At 41.7% G+C, this 16,543-nt stretch overlaps 3 protein-coding genes across 3 annotated transcripts in view; 2 read left to right on the plus strand and 1 right to left on the minus strand.

The window, feature by feature from the left end:
• The window catches only part of kcnb2b (potassium voltage-gated channel subfamily B member 2b), an 80,448-nt gene extending 74,079 nt beyond the window's left edge, over positions 1–6,369 (plus strand). The window contains exon 3 of the mRNA XM_076761468.1: positions 532–6,369. Within this exon, the coding sequence (XP_076617583.1) occupies positions 532–2,511 (1,980 nt within the window). The 3' untranslated portion in view covers positions 2,512–6,369. The remainder of the gene's footprint in view (positions 1–531) is intronic.
• Positions 6,370–7,619: 1,250 nt separating this feature from the next.
• Positions 7,620–12,041, plus strand: terf1 (telomeric repeat binding factor (NIMA-interacting) 1). Its single transcript, XM_076761545.1, has 10 exons — positions 7,620–7,841; positions 8,535–8,630; positions 9,129–9,256; positions 9,474–9,560; positions 9,675–9,827; positions 10,473–10,588; positions 10,685–10,711; positions 10,844–10,941; positions 11,125–11,198; positions 11,340–12,041. Exons 1-10 carry the CDS (start codon positions 7,667–7,669, stop codon positions 11,499–11,501), a joined length of 1,116 nt encoding a protein of 371 aa, XP_076617660.1. The 5' UTR covers positions 7,620–7,666; the 3' UTR covers positions 11,502–12,041.
• Positions 12,042–12,067: 26 nt separating this feature from the next.
• On the minus strand, positions 12,068–15,667 carry sbspon (somatomedin B and thrombospondin type 1 domain containing). The gene is made up of 5 exons (XM_076761546.1): positions 15,076–15,667; positions 13,861–14,055; positions 13,627–13,705; positions 12,851–13,027; positions 12,068–12,498 (listed from the first exon to the last, which is right to left on the minus strand). Exons 1-5 carry the CDS (start codon positions 15,299–15,301, stop codon positions 12,381–12,383), a joined length of 795 nt encoding a protein of 264 aa, XP_076617661.1. The 5' UTR covers positions 15,302–15,667; the 3' UTR covers positions 12,068–12,380.
• Positions 15,668–16,543: the final 876 nt, after the last annotated feature.

The following is a 16,543-nucleotide window of genomic DNA, read 5'->3' on the forward strand; positions in this document are numbered from 1 at the left end:
ATTCGAAGATTTGATCATTTGGTACTTTCTTTTGTCATTTTATATTGCTGTGCCACCTTCATTTGTCCTTATAAACAGTTCTGTCATGCTTTATATTTCTAATATGCATACGGGCTCATTTTTATTCAAGAACACACCCACAGTGCCTTTTAAGAAAAGACAGGCACTCTATTAGATTCATATCATTTATACTCCACACCTCTCAGCCTTTATTTATGCATCTTTTCTGTCGCTAAATCTAATCAGACACCTATGATTATTCACAGTGTATCCTATATCTATCACAAACAACTGAGCCATATTATGACGAATGATTGACAGACACAAAGTGATAGATTGACTGAGCAACACAAGATTGAGTCAACATTAAATGACTCATGCATATGTAGTGTGTATTTATATCAATTCTGAATATTTACCCTCTTGTTCCAGGCTATTAACAATGACAATGAAAGTCATTTTCCACATCAACATGAAGGAATTTCTTGGAATCACACTCATTTGTCATTCCCTTTTGTGCTCTCTTTCCAGATTCTAGCCATCATCTCGATCCTGTTCATCGTCCTATCCACCATCGCTCTGTCTCTCAACACCTTACCAGAGCTCCAGGTCACAGACGAGTTTGGCCAGGCCAATGACAACCCCCAGCTGGCCCATGTGGAGGCTGTGTGCATCGCCTGGTTCACCATGGAGTACCTCCTTCGCTTCCTCTCCTCCCCTAACAAGTGGAAGTTCTTCAAAGGCCCTCTGAATGTCATTGACTTGTTGGCCATTCTGCCCTACTATGTCACGATCTTCCTAACTGAGTCCAACAAGAGTGTGCTGCAGTTCCAAAATGTGCGCCGTGTGGTGCAAATATTTAGGATCATGAGAATATTAAGGATCCTGAAGTTGGCCAGGCACTCGACAGGACTGCAGTCTCTCGGGTTTACTTTGAGAAGGAGCTACAATGAACTGGGACTGCTTATTTTATTCCTTGCAATGGGCATCATGATATTTTCCAGCTTGGTCTTCTTTGCTGAGAAAGATGAAGATGCCACCAAATTCACCAGTATCCCAGCCTCGTTCTGGTGGGCAACCATTACCATGACTACAGTGGGCTATGGTGACATTTACCCACAAACTTTACTTGGAAAAATTGTGGGTGGGCTCTGCTGCATTGCAGGAGTGTTGGTCATCGCCCTACCCATCCCCATTATTGTCAACAACTTCTCTGAGTTCTACAAGGAGCAGAAGAGGCAGGAGAAGGCCATCAAGAGGAGGGAGGCATTGGAGAGAGCCAAGAGGAATGGCAGCATAGTGTCAATGAACCTAAAAGATGCCTTTGCCCGCAGTATGGAACTGATGGATGTGGTGGTAGAGAAAGGAGAGGACAAAACCTCCCTGGACAACCACTTGTCACCTAACCGCTGGGGTGGCTCAACCAGGCACGCAAGCTCCGAGTCTAACCTGAAGTCCCCTGACAAAAGAAACCCAGAGTCATTGCTGCAAAGCTCCGCTCATCGTATAACCATTACCACCACTGGAAGTCCCCAGCGGACAAACCGGACCCCACAGCACCTTAATGTGCAGAAATTGGAGGAGATGTACAACCAGATGACCAAGTCACAGTCCTTCACTAACCTTAATACCACAAGCTCCATGAGCACTCTGAGCACAACCATGACCGCACCCGTCTCACCTAAGAAATCTCACAGCCCTGAATTTACATTAAAAGAGGAAGTCGAGCTAGAGATGAAGGAGGTCCAGCCCTCCTCACCAGCGAACTTTGCAAGCTGCTCAGGAGACTTTAAGAAACAAGGCTCCAACTCAGGTGAGGAAGAGGCTGAGCACTGTCAAAATCGACACCCAAGGGCACCGCCCCATCTGGATTTTAGCCAACTGAGGGCCAGTGATGGCCACAGCTCTCCTGGCGTCATTCTCAAAGATGGCCTCTATGAGTCCGTCAACCCAGGTGGCGAATCAGAGCTCCACATAGAAGAAGGGGAGAGCTTTAACAGTGCTGTGGAGAAAATCCAGAGCGCTTTCAGAGGGAATAAACCTCTTAAAATAAAAGAGTTGAAAGTCAACTCTGCTGAAGGCCCACTAACACCGCCCAGCACTACCTCTCCTGGAGACATGAGCTCCAGCATCCTGGAAGACGAGTCCCCCGGGGGAGAGATGTCACCGCTCATCCCCAGTTCAGAGGAGCTGCTCCCAATCACAGAGGAGGAGACCTGCCCATTGTCGCCTAAAAGGCTGGTAGTAGACACCCCACCTGGTGATGAAGATCAATCCGCAGAGAACCACGAGGAGAAACATCTGATGGAGGTGGCGGGCGCAGCCATTGCGCCCTTGTCGCCCAAGACAGCAGCACAAAATTGCAACCAAGGTGTGGTTGGGGCAGGTGAGGAAGTCAAGGCTGACAGCAACCAAAGTGGACACAAAGTAGAGAACCACATGTTTACATCCGATATCCATCTGATACCCGGGGATGGCAGCCTGTCTCCAACCTGTGAAACCAGCATGTGACTGTGAGAGAAGCTCTCTGAGGGACAATAGACCCACTGCAACCTCAGCCTGGCGTGTGGGAGAGCGGGAAGAAAAGACAAGGGTGCTGTTGTAGTGACAGATATTTTTGCATGGCATGACAAGTCCCTTTTACTTGTGTTGTTGTGTATTGCTGAAAAAGAAACTGCAGCGCTTCGTGCAGATTTGAGAATGACTTTGGAACAAACAGAGAGAGGAGGCTCTTGAAAAACAGAGGGAATGCATCAACCTGTGTACACACTTTGGTCCTCCCAATGTACATAATGACAGGCTCCTTTTTCTAGCAAAAGAAGGAAATTCACAGAGGGACGTAACTGTAAAAAGCATGCATTTAAAAAAGACAGATATTTTACGGTGCTTAGTTTGCTGAAAGCGCTCCACTGTAAATACTAGGACATCTAAGGCAATGACAATGCACAGGCTGGCAAAGGAAAACTGTCCCTGAAGGTACAAATATTTGTAATGTGAAAAGGGAGGGGTGGGGGGTGAAACCGAGAGCCCTCAGACTGGGAGTTGCATTGTAGCGACCTATAAAAAAAAACATATCATTACCTTTTGTGGAAATGCAAAGTGTTCCCATGATGACCCTGTAATGTTTTTTCATGTGAAAAATGGTGTATGAAACTGTACTGTTGACATTGTTGCGTTTGGTTTTCATAACGACTGTTGAACTTTCAGTTGAGCATCCAATATTCAGTCATGGAATTAATTACGGTGAGCGAGAAGGACAAAAACACCTTGAATCCTCTAAATACATCTGTAGTTGCCAAATGCATACGTAACCGGTAAGGACAGGAGCTATCAGATGCTGCCACTACTGAAAATATTTTACCATGCGGTTTCAGAGGTAAGGACAAGATGTTTTATTCCTCGTTCGGCCTTTTGATTCCATCCAAATCACAAAAATAAATCTTATTTACTCTACGACTTCAGATATATACATCTAAAAGTAGTTTTAAGAATAAAATATGAAATACATAGGTCTAGATTGGTTGTAGAAAAATTCTACAGTAGGTAAGTGAGATTCCATAAAGTTTAAGACTATTTATTAATTCAGTATAGTAGATCTGGTCATCCATACACATATATGCTTTACACTACAATTATATATTTTGGCAGTTCTAAAGGGTTAGAAAAAAAAAAGACAATATTCCTTGTGATATCAATGGACCAAATCAAGCACACTGGCAAGCTTTCATCTATCTCAGCTGCATAGTAACATGTACGGTAATAACCTGTAGTCTGACAGTAGTTATGGGATTTTTTTTTTTTCCTTACTGTTTGTTTACCTGCGTTGTGTTCATTATCCTTCCCTCAGCGCCCTGATGTCGTTGTTGACATTTGTTCCATACTACTGCAAGTTAATCCTGCTGATGAGTTCAAGGCATCTTTTTTTTTTTTTCTTTCTTTCTTTTTGTATATCCGTAGTGTCTTGGACTGTAATTTATTATGTTTTACCGTGAGCAAAATGATTTTCAGTCGAACTTAAACCCAAAGGAGTTGTTTTATTTTTTTTTTTCTCTCGTCTTCTTTCTCACTTTTGTTTTACACTGACTGAAAATATCCGTTGTATGTTGCCTTTGATTCCAATTTTATTGCTGGAATATTTGTTTAGTGTTTCAGCATGACACTTGGCTGAGTGTGCTAGTAGTGCGTTTGTGAAAGCCACACAAACCAGGATGGTACTGACATGAAGTACGTGGTTGAATTCTTTGTTGTTTGTTTTATTGTTTTCCTTCTTTTTGTTATAATTATTATTCTTCTTATCATGTTTTGTTTTTTTTTTTCGTTCTCACAGAGAGGTGTGGAATGTGCAATACCGCATACTGCAATCTATGCAGGCCAAGAATTGTGGCACTTTATTTTCTGTCTATGGGATTTGTAAGTGTACAGGCAGAAATTACTTGTATTTTTCAAATGTTATATCTTTAATATGAGGCAAAACAGTATTACAACTACCAGAATCTCACAAACAATGCAAATGAGAATTTGACTTTTACTTTTTCATGTTATATGGCTGCATGCCAAATATCAGTGGACCTCAAATTTGATTATCAGTGGGAATAGGGATCTAAATTGACCACTTTTGACCTTTTATAGTGCTGTTAGATTTACATTAAAATCTAACAAACATCTATGGAAGATATTGAGATAATTTCAATGGCCACACACAAAGGATTTTATGTTTTTTGTGAATTAACGTTGAGAATGATTCTATTTTTTCTAAACCAAAATGGAGCACGACCACAATTTCCTGCCATATGGTGGTTGAAATGATGCATGCCTTTTCATAACACTGCTGTTTATGAGAAGGCAGCAAGTCATTTTGCTTTGTTCATATAGCGCTGTACAGAAAATTCTAATTTTATAGGAGAAATCAGGTCTTTATGTAATAGATACAAGTAATGTTATTGAGTTCTCAGGTTTTCTATAACTCTCTGATGTTCCGATTGGATAGATTCTCTGTTTTTTCTTTAACAGCTAATGTCAACTAGTTACTTCTGTACTTTTTGAAAGGTGATGTTGTCAAATCCACATTGATGTCTTGTCTCCTGGAGTAAGGAGCGGCAATATTTCTCCCTCCTCCTGGGTAATCTGTGTACCACATTCAGTGTCCACCCCCATCGGTCTTCAGTGAGGCAGGAAGGAGCACAAACAAAGGGACAGAAGTTTGATTGTTAGAGTTTAAGAGCTGAGACGTAGACAGAAGGGGAGTGAAGTGTCCAACTGACCACCGGCAGGCAGGAAAAGATCCCTACTGTCACTGAACTGATACATCTGATTATTTCCCATGCTGACACCATTGAGTGCTCCAATCCCTACAGCTTCAGAGGCTTTAACCCCATGGCATGCCCTCAGGAACATCAGGCAATGGGTAAAAGGAAGGCTAGCAGAAGAGAAGGCTCTGAGTGTTAAGAGGCGAGATGAAATGAGGTCCTCCCAAATGGTTTCATCACAGTTGTGGTCCATATTTCCTTTTGTCTGTACACATACTGTATGCACAGACATAGTTTAACACCGTAATCAGAGATTCACGGAATTATCTTTCATGTGAAATTATTGATCCTTCAGTGGAAACTCAGACTCTTTGGTACTCTCCAAAGTGAAATGTCAGTGGTGGTTGTTTTGTCTTTTTTCTTTATGGAGGAAGGTTAGACGAAAGCTTTCTTGTTAGACCCCTTTTTTTCTGTACCTATAAGTTAAATTTAAGGGTTTTTTTCCCCTTCATCCCTTGTTTGGAGTTACCATGTCTATGTGTTATCCTCGAGTAATCCTTCATTTTGACAGGTAGGGTAGAGAAACAAGGGATTTGGGTTGATCAGCTATATTCCCTTGGAATGATGTTTGTGTGGATACTGAAATTAATTCTGTGAGCTGACAGCTAATGGACTGTGCTCTGTCTTACTGTCTCACAATGGCATTATCATCTGTGATACTGTACAGAGTGGAAAGGTTGTGTCTTTATTTTCTCTGAGAGAATGGGTGTTGTCTGTGTCATTCATGCGTGCTTACCAAACCTTGCTCCCTGAAATGCATAAAGCATTGTTTCTTCTTATTTCTCTGTGTATTCTGCCTCTTACATTTTTTTTTGTTTGTTTGTTTGTTTTGGGATTTTTTTTTCTCTGTTCAGCTTTGGAGAACATTATCATTAGACACATTCTGAGCTGCAGACTGTTTCTGTACAAAGCAACATCTTTGTATGCATGTAGTAGTCCAAACAATTATGTGACCACAGAACACTTTGTTATGGTACATGTATGTCAACATTTCTGTAGAGCATTGTTCCCCATTACGTCTATTAGCATATGCAGAATAACAAATAAATGTGTATATAACTCATGTGTTTGTGTGGCTGGTGTCCTCCTCTCTACAAATGTGCTGTTTTCTAGGCCACATCTGCATTTTCTGGGTGCTTTTTTTTTTCTTTTTTTTTTTACATAAGGGTCATTACATAATATGATACACATATATGAATGCATAGCAGTAATTAAAACTGATTTTGCTTTTGCAGCAAGAAGTTATGCAAAGTTGTTTTTCATATGCAAAACTGCAGAGAACTTAGCATTCTGCCGTGAAAGTTTGATAAATGATTCATCACTGGAGGGAAATGTATCACATTCCATTAGGTGCAATTAATGGATCCACATTTCTGTTGTGTACTGCTGCCAAACAGTGATACTGAACATCAGCAGTGCTCCCAAACCTCAAAACCAGAAGCCCTGTCATGGTATGTCTTTAAGATGAAAAAAAAGTGGAGGAACCCATTCACTGTAAACCAATTAAAGAGGTTAATAATGCATATTAACCTAACAATACATTATACTAATGTACTGGCCTATTATGGCTGTATTTATTGCATCACATGGGACAAGAATATTCTTATCTATTATAAGGAGGATTACAATTACAGCATGCTTGCACAGCAAGTTTCAATATATAATAGGTAGGTTCAAGTCAGTAATGTAGGTTATGTCCAAGACTTGGCAGTGGTGTCGCTGTAAATTCTGAATAAGAAAGGACAAAACGTGCAACCTTTAAGAGAAACCAATGCTGTAAAGGTAAACTTCATGACTTGTTTGTAGATTTTCATTTTCTTTTTCTTTTTAAGCCTACATACCAGAGGCATTATTCAATCTGGTGCAGTGGATGCAGATATCCCTTTATGGGTGCAGATATCCCATGATAATAACGTGGAAAATGAGCAGGTTTAAGATGTTTAAACAAGCTTCATTCTGTAGCAAAATGTTTAACAAGTTAAGCTCATTTGATGGACTGCATGTCTGGAAAAACTTAAGTCCCAGATTCTGTGCTTTCACACACATATTTGACTGTAAAGCAGTCCAAAACATTAACACAGTTTGGGGAAAATACCATAGAGTTGAGTCAACTTTGCTCTGATACAGGTAAAAAAATTACAGGGTTTATTTGCTTGCTTTGTTTTTTGGTCAATATTTTGGTCACGATATGTCACATGCAGGCGTTATAGTTACTCCTCCAAACCACAACGGGGCGCTGCAGATAGTTCAAGCGACGCCGACAAACACGAAAGAGCGCGGAAATCAAACAACTTCCCAAGAAGAAGAAGAAGTAGTAGTGAAACTATTTTCAAGAGGTTTACCAAACAATAAATGTAAACATGGAGTTGGAAACTAGCATTAACAGCGTTTCTGACATAGATGAAAGTGTCAGTTTTTCCCAGGTTACTGATGTCGTTAAAAGGTGGACTTTGGACTTCATGTTTATAAGTCTGTGTCGGCATTTCAAGGAAGACAAATTTGACGAATTCAATGAAACGCTTTCGGCTTTAGAGGGTAAGTTATTCACAGCTAACAAAGCATTAGCATCGTTGCTATTATCTCTTAGCTAACTCCAGCGGGTCTGGAGATACCGGTGCTGGCGCTAAAAGTTTTTAAATTCGTTAACTTCAATTCGTAATAGTTGATATAATGATAATTATGCACACAAACTGACAAAACAGAAGCAACTTCGCTGTAACCGTAAACTGTAGGCTAACTCTCAGTGTAATTGAAAATACCGTGTGGTTAACAACCAAAACAACTTTCTCAATCAATTTTGCACTGCATAAGCAACCTCTAATGATATACAAAGACATTAGAAATAAGGCCAGGTGTAGTCATAAAATTGCAAAGACGACATGAAATTTATGCGCTAACGTGACGCCATTAATATTAAGGCATATATTCAGGGTTAAAACACAGCTGCTGCTGCTGCTGCTGCTAAAACTCGAGTAGCTACAATAACATACAGTAAATTGTGAGTTCCCACAGTTACAATAACATAACTCTGTTAATCATTATTACTGCCATAATGAACTAATTATCATACGTTTTACCCCTGATACCTGGATTAAAACTTTCCATATCAGTAATGAGGATGGGAAACAGCTAATTTGTTACATTAATGTGACCACAGAGACACTATAAAAGTATATTTATATATTCACTGGGATGTTTTTTGGATTTTGTTTATTTTTTTTTGTTTAGCCATGTGCCAGGGTTCCTCTCTGAAAGGACAACTTCATGATGAGAAAATGATGATAAGTGCCTTCCTTGCCAGAGTCTTGCATGGAAAGCAATTGGGTAAGTGGTACAGTCAGAAGTGGATTTAAGCCTCCCTCTTATTTGCATCTTTCTACATTTGCACACATTATCTCTATGCAGCGACACAGTTTGGGTGCTTTTGAAAGTTGATGTGAAAGTTGGTGCTGCAGGGAGGTCAGAACCTGCTGTATAACTTGCAGCATACATTCCCACAGATACTATAATGGATTTTAAAGCCATTTGTCTTTCAAACTTTGACATTTACACAAAAAATTACATGCAATACATACAAAAGCCTCAAGCCACTGTGTACATTTCTTAGAAGAATAATTTACATGAGAAAAATTTATTATTTGGGGGTCTGGTTACAGTTTATACCCAAGGATGTTTACCAGTTGATATTGATCCCAATTTAATGCTCCAGTAAACCTGCACAGATGCAGTATTATAGACATGGAGTCGCTATTTTGATGAGCGGCTTTGTTATGAAAGGCATTACAGCCTGTTTTTACCTTATTATACACTGTTTTTCCCCAGATGTCCAGTTTGAAGAGGATACCCGTGTGATGCCTCTGATGTCTGCTGCCAAAATCTGGTCCAAACTAGAGGACACCGTGGGGGATGACGGCCTGTTTAAAGACATGACCATCCTTTTGCTTGTCCAGGTAATCATAATGTATTATTTGGGAGGATTTATGTACACAATGTGGCGTTAATTGTGTGCTGGTGTGATTCTAAAATTAATTCTGGACAATCTGCTAGCTCTAATGGATTGATATCACCGGTTCAGAGAATTAGCAGAGTTAAAGTCCTGATGGCACAGAGGGATGCTCTGTCCTCATTTTGACTGTTCTGTATCTGATGCATTTCTCCTACTCCTAGTCTGTGGCTGTGTGCATGGAGAAAGGCCAAATATCTTCTGCCTTCTCTGTCCTCAAGTGGTTTGAGAATAACCATGGATTCCCACAGGTCTGTGTGTGCATTGTTATCTCTTTTCTTTTCAAAAGCGCAGCGTCAGAGCTGGAATATTTGGTGGTTTAGATTGATTTTATTGCTCAACAATATTTTTTTTTTTTTTTTTAGCGAAACTTTGGAGTTAAGCTGACGACAATCGTGAAACAGAGGGAAACGTACCACCCGTTCTTCACAAGCTTCAGCTTCAGCCGCCTGCTGGAGACAGTACGGTCTTACTTGGATGACTACTTGGCGATGAACCCGTCTGACTACCTTCTCAAGGTACAGGACCTGATCCAGTATGTTGTAGGTCACAGCCTGTGTCAAAACACTTTGTCACCATGTTCAGCATTGTTCATAAAATGTATAGATCAACCTGCCTTTTAATCTGAGTAAGTGGAAAACACATACTTAGGTTTTTCCTGCTCAGCTGTTTGTGTGGTTGCGAGTCTTCCGTCACACGTGATTTAACCGGTGAATTCATAAGATCTCCAATGTTTTGCTCCAGCCAACAGCAAGGTTTAGCAAACAAATTCTGCCACCGGATAAATCTTCTCGATCTCGTGAGGCGACCTGCTCGGCTCTGCTCTCGTCCCTCTGAGTAATGGCGCTTTGACCAACTGAAGGTGCTGATGTGACATTATCAGTCATAGTTAATTGACAATTTGTCATCAAAATTAGTTGGAAGGGCAAACTGCTACATTCAGCAGAGTCCTCCTCAGGGTCTAACAGACTCGCTTATTCAGGAAAGTTTCGAGCATGATTTACACAGAGGCCGCTGACCAAGGTTAAACTTTGAAGGGTGGTGTAATTGCAGGCATCGTTAATTTTGCTTTCACATTATAGCAATATCTGAAAGGTAATTGTTTTGGTAGAATATGAATTTATGCTGGTGTGCGTGGGTCTGTCTGCCTCTCCATCCATCAGGCAGCCACAAAGATGGTCCGGTCATCACAGAACATGGAGGGTGCGGAGGACACGGTGAAAGAGGACAGCTCTCAGTTAGAAACAGAAACAACCAATGAGTCAACAGAGGATAGAAAGTAGGAAATCATCTTTAACACACCAAGTTGTTTTTTTTGAACATTTGTGTGTTTCTGCTCTGCACTGAACTGTACTGTACATGTATGTCCTAACAGGAAGGAGGAGAACACTGTGTGTTTGAGGTCAGTAGAAATGAGCGTTGAAAGTGTCTTTTTGCCGTCTCTGTTTGGTTAGAAACCAGCAGGCAGTCCTAAACACTAGAGGGCGTTTGTGGGGTAACATATATTTTGTCACTCTGTATTACACTTCCACAGAACAAAACGGAAACTAATGCCAACTAAAACGACTGATTTATGGAAACCTGATACATGCAAGAAGGCTTTTGTCAGCATCAGAAGAATTTCAAAGAGTGGTAAGTCTTTTTTTTCCTCTGCATTTGATATTTCTGTTAAAAACAAGTTGTGTGTTTTACTTGATATAACAGCACTTTCATTTTCTATCAAATGTAGAAATAGATTCATCAACGCATTTTATTTGGTTCATGTTTCTGAGTGTGAACAAGAGCTAAAGAGAATGTTAAACGTCCCACCAACAGAATTATCTCAGATAACGTCCCAGAAGTCAGCGGACACCACGAAGAAAAATCAAAAACCAAGAAAAGCACCTCGGGTAGGTTAAACCGTACAGTTAACTCCAGTTAGTTCATCCCAAAACAAGTGAATACATCAAGCATCAGTCCTTCGCTTTGGTTGGAATTCCTGAAAATATACAAACTTGAAGTTTATGTAGTACTTTTTTTTTTTTCTTAAGAAATGGACTCCCCAGCTGGACAAATACCTGAAGCAAGGTGTTAAAGAGCACGGCCAGGGCAAGTGGTCTCGCATATTAATGGATTATGACTTTGAAGGACGCACTGGCACCATGCTCAAAGACCGCTGGAGAGTTCTGATGAGAGCATACGAAGTCAGCTGAGGAGGACGAGTGGCTCTGCAACTCTAACTATGTAGCAGTTTACCAGGAAATAAAAACATTGAGTGGCTGGTCCGCTAGGTTAACCCTTTCCAGCCTGTATATGATGTTTGGAGTTATATTTTGCTGCAGCTCTGTTTTTGTACCACTAGAGGGCACTCAACACAGAATAATAAATTGGGCTTTTTGTAATGCCTATGATACATGTTATTGTATGCAAAATGTATAAGTGTGCCCCAGAAACTTGTAAAATGTTACAGTTTACCTGTGAATAAGCTCTGTAAATGGCTAAACTGTTGAAATTGTTCCTTTAGTTTTATTTTTATTATTATTATTTGTTTCCTCTTCCTGTGTTTGCACCAGGAAAACCTCATACCAGCAGAGGGCGCTCAGCACAGAACAATGAATTGGCCTGTCCACATTGGTCTATGATAGAGACCCTTTCATGGTATTTGTTCTTTTAATGCGTAATCACAATACAAATGTAGAATGTTTTAATAGTTTTGAGATTTTAAGTTAAATATTTTTGCCATAAAGTTGTTCAAAATGAAAAAAAGAGTGGCTTGTTTCAGTGAAGAGATGCACAATCAGTTTTTATAGGTGCTTAATGGGTCGTAGAAAAAGGTGAAATACTGTACAAGTTATACAAGTGTCTACACAGAGCAGTGGAAATGTACACAGTGATTTGAACATGCCTTTATGTCAATGTTTAAGTTGCATTGCACCACCCTGGAGTCTTAAGTCTCTTAGTATTAAAAGCTTGCTGTATTGAGGCGTCTGATCTGAACACAGTTTTTCAGTTTTACTGCAGAAGGGAGCTTGGCTGTAAAGTGTTACTGTGGACTCCAGATCAGAGCGTTGTTCTGTGGTGCTTGGTTTGGATCAGATGAAGACAAAGCTGTGTTGTGGCGGACAGTTGCACTGCTGGGTTTTCTGGATCTTCTTCCATGTCCCGCTGCACTGGTGGTTCCCCACCGCCTGCCAGTGGAGCACAGCTTCTCTGCAAGACAGTCACAGGCCCAGATGTTTATGCTTTTCACACCGCTGTGTGCATAGTTGCACACATTCACATCTGTGCAGTGCAAGAGGTACATGTTTGACATATTTACTACTGTGCTCAAAGGCATATTGTGCAGATGGTGAATAATTAAGATGATTTTCACTTGATTCTGAATGTTACATGAATTTGGGATTGACAAAATGGCAAACCTGGAAAGAAAACCATAGGAGAAATACTGTTTTCTGAATTCATTCTCCGTATTTCAGTCTGTGCAAACCTGACCCTGCACATATAAACATGAAAGCTTAACATTACTGAGAGAACACTCATGTCAAAGTCCTTAACTTCATACTTGTCTGATTCCTGACCGTCTCCTTGGCAGCTGCCACTATTGTTTCGCATTGCAGGAGGTTCACACGCCACACACACTTTAAAGCCTTCTGTTATGTAGCGCATCCAGTGTGTGTGTGGCCGGTTCTCCACTGTACAGTGGGGTGTCCGGGACTGCAGTGTGAATTCCACACAGAACCTGAGGGGAGAAGGGACAGGGCCATGAGGGTCGGATCATGAATCGAGAGAGAGGGCTAAAGTCAACACCTAATGTACACAGTAAGAGGATGTCACCCAGTTTGTGACTGGCACAGGGATAATTTGCTTCATTGGTGCACTAAAAGAATTAGTCATATCTTTTTAATTCAGGGTAGTATAGACGCACCCATTATGAAATATAATAACAGTAATTCAGCCAATGGGTACACCGTAAGCTGCACGCTGTAGCTCACCGACTGTCATCTAGACCCTTTGTGCATGTGCTTTTCATGTGACAGTCCTCATTAAAGTCTGAGTGTTTAATTTCAAAGGATTGTGGGCAGTCTCTCAGCATAGCTAGATATAATGGTTTGTAGACAGACGTCCAGGTGAGCAAACACCTCCTGGTAGCTCACGCAGATGGAGAAAAGATAATCTTTTTTTTCAGAATGGTTTGGGTTACACAGCGTAATGTTAAAATGAAGTTAACCCCTGGCAGCATTCGTGAACTTTTCAACTCTTGAATTTTAAGATACCTGAGGTCATGTGCAGTTTCAGAATACTTAGTGAGGCATTTTAGGAGCATGATATGAAACCTACCCGGGGTCTAGGGGGTTTCCATAGTTGTCATGCTTGGGCCTTCCCTTGCCAAACTCCATGCTGGTGATGAATGCAGGTCCTGATAAGAGAAACCAATGCAGCATTTCTGTGAGGAAGTTCAGGTTGAGCCCATTTAAGGTGCAAAGTGCAAAAGTTGTCTTAAATTTCCACACAGGGAAAAATACACTATACAAAAAGATAGTACAACCAGGGAATATTCCTGTATGTGTGTACCTGAGTTGTGTCCACAGTGGCTGCCCTGGTGGTCTCTGTACTCCCTGCAGCCGCCTCGTTGCTCCAGGCTGGGACAGGCCTCTCCGCTGTTGCTGGGCCGCTGCTCTATGTGGCGGACACGGACGCGCACTGAGGGTTGGCAGGGTTTGGCACAGCCGCTCCAAAAGCTCCAGTCGCTCACAGCACAGTCCTGAGCTGGATGTGGGCACCCACATTGTGGTAGAGATTATTACAGGATATCCTCTGTGGTAGCAAACAATCAAACTGCGGCGAGTCTCAAGAGATGCTGGACTTAACGCTGACACCCAAGTTCACAGTGAGCACAGAGGTGACGCTCCTGAGCAGCAGTGAAACCTTACCGTGTTCTTGCAGACTGTAAAATTGCAGTTTTCCTGTGAAACAGTGTAATTGAGTTAAATATTCAGGAAATAGCTGAAGATCAATGAAGCATTGATTGTGACTTGTAGAATTAGTGTTTCCTGTAGTTTGAGAGCGTGCCAAGTGAGCAACCCATTCAATCACCAAGTCCTGTGATTTTTCTTTTCACTCGCTCTCTGTGCTTGATGATCAAGCTTTGATGTATTAAGCATGCAGATTTAGTGACTACCGGCCTGTAACACATATTAGGTTCGCTCGGCTTGTTTGACTGCAACTGTAATTGCTACAACTGATTGACAGAATCACATTCTTCAAATATTTGCACTAATTCCATTATGTGGGCCAGTCCACTGAAATGAGGTTAGATGCAGAGCTGCCTGGGTTTTTTTTGCTGAGCTGATTATTGCCTTTTTGTGATGGAACAGATGTGTTACAGAAGAGAAATAAGTGTTGAATTTGTGTTAGCAGAAGTTAGAAGGCGAAGAATACAGAAGACAGCATGTGAGTGTTTGACAGGACTTCACCTCTTTGAAGATTAATGGGTGCAAACAATTTCACATGCCTTGGATGAATTTGGAACATCTCCACCTTTTCAGATCTCTGTGTCATCAGAGATATGTGATAAGCAGCCCAGTAACGACAAGGTGCTGAAAATAATCTTGCTTCGCCATCTTTATCTTCTGTCCGATAGATTCAGAAGATCTTTGCCAATACATATCTCATGCAGCAGGTTAACTCCCACTGGTGTCATATAGTTAAGGTGTGGGCAAAAGAAACAACAGTACCTCCCCTCATGGTTCATTCACACTAAAGACGGTCCCTCCATTCATCCCTCACCTGGGCACTCTGTGAAGTAGTCAAAGCAGCAGTCCTTGGTCCTGACGCAGCCCTCGTCGCAGTAGCATGCGCCATACGCACGGTCCATCCTCCAGTCAGTGGTCACGCAGCTCAGGTCTCTGCCCCGGCAGCATTTCCCTGAACAACCTCCAGACACCAAGTGGTTCTTTCCCAGAGCAGAAACCAGCAGCAGCAAACAGGCAAACTCCACAGAGGATCCCATCATGAGGGGGTCAGGCCAGACCCCTGAAGTGAAACACTAACCTCTAAGTTGCTCTGATGTGTAATTTCTTATTTCTAAGTGTATTTATTCCTTCCCTGGTCCTACTCTACGCCTGTCATGCTCATGACCGTAAGAGGGAGAGGTTGGAATACCAGCCCAGCCCAGCCCAGCCAAGACTGTGCTCTGCCACAGGAGCCCTTGTGACCTGGAATTCCTGCGTCCTTCTCCTGTGTCCAGCCCCTCTGTTTCCCTCCAGGAACAGGTCTGCAGACCAACCTACAGTACAGAACACCTCATTGCAGCTCTGATCAGACTCCCATGCCTCTCACATTGTGTGTGTGGCCTCTCCCTCAGAGCTGGTGTCACTCTCTCTCTCTCTCCTTGTTCCCAGCTGAGCACCTCCCTTCAGTCGATCGCACAAGGGAGGAGACAATGAAGGCGAGGGAGGGGTGGGCTGGTGAGTTTGGTCTGTGTTTTGCCTCTTGCTTCTGCTCTCTCTCTTGGCTCTTTCTCACCTGTCTTATTGTTGTTTACTCTTTTTCTGTCTTATCCTCTCTCTGCTGAATTACTGTGACCCTGATCTGCCAGTCTTGCCCAGCCGCTCTCTGCCATCCCAGACCTCTGAGTCCTGAAAGAAAGGGAGGAATGTGAGCAGTTGGCAGGTCTCCAGACAATTGTGCCAGGGGGCCCGCTGAGCACTGTAAAGCCACCCTTTGGTTCTCACCTCTCCCTTTTTCTCATTCTCTTACTATAGTTATTGTAATCTCCCAGAACCCAACACCTCAGACATGACTTTTTGTGTTATACATTGTATGGGTTCATACTATTACCTTTGTTTTAACAAGCAGTCTAGCAGCCATACACAGTGTATCACGTCCAAGTTGTGTAGTAGGATAATGTAGTTTTCCTCAGATCTGGCAAAATTCAAGGTAAATAAAAAAGCAATCACTTGGAAGAACGTCAGCACAAGTATCAGTAACATTCTGGAAAAATGCTTATTTGCTTTCTTGCCAAGAGTTAGGTGATATCAGTATCTCTCAAACCTGTGTCAGCTAGCTTAGCTTAGCACAAAGACAGGATTTTTAAAAACCTATCTACCAGCAAAACTTACTAATAAATATATATATCATTTGTCTAAGGATTTAAAAAAAAAAAATGACATGTTGGCAGTCTAATGGTGACAATACTCCAGGAAGTGATTTGACCTGGCCAAGAAATTTATGCTACAGTTTTATCAAATTTCAG

This window comes from Chaetodon auriga, chromosome 21 (genome assembly GCF_051107435.1).
Source record: "Chaetodon auriga isolate fChaAug3 chromosome 21, fChaAug3.hap1, whole genome shotgun sequence".
Taxonomy (NCBI): domain Eukaryota; kingdom Metazoa; phylum Chordata; class Actinopteri; order Chaetodontiformes; family Chaetodontidae; genus Chaetodon; species Chaetodon auriga.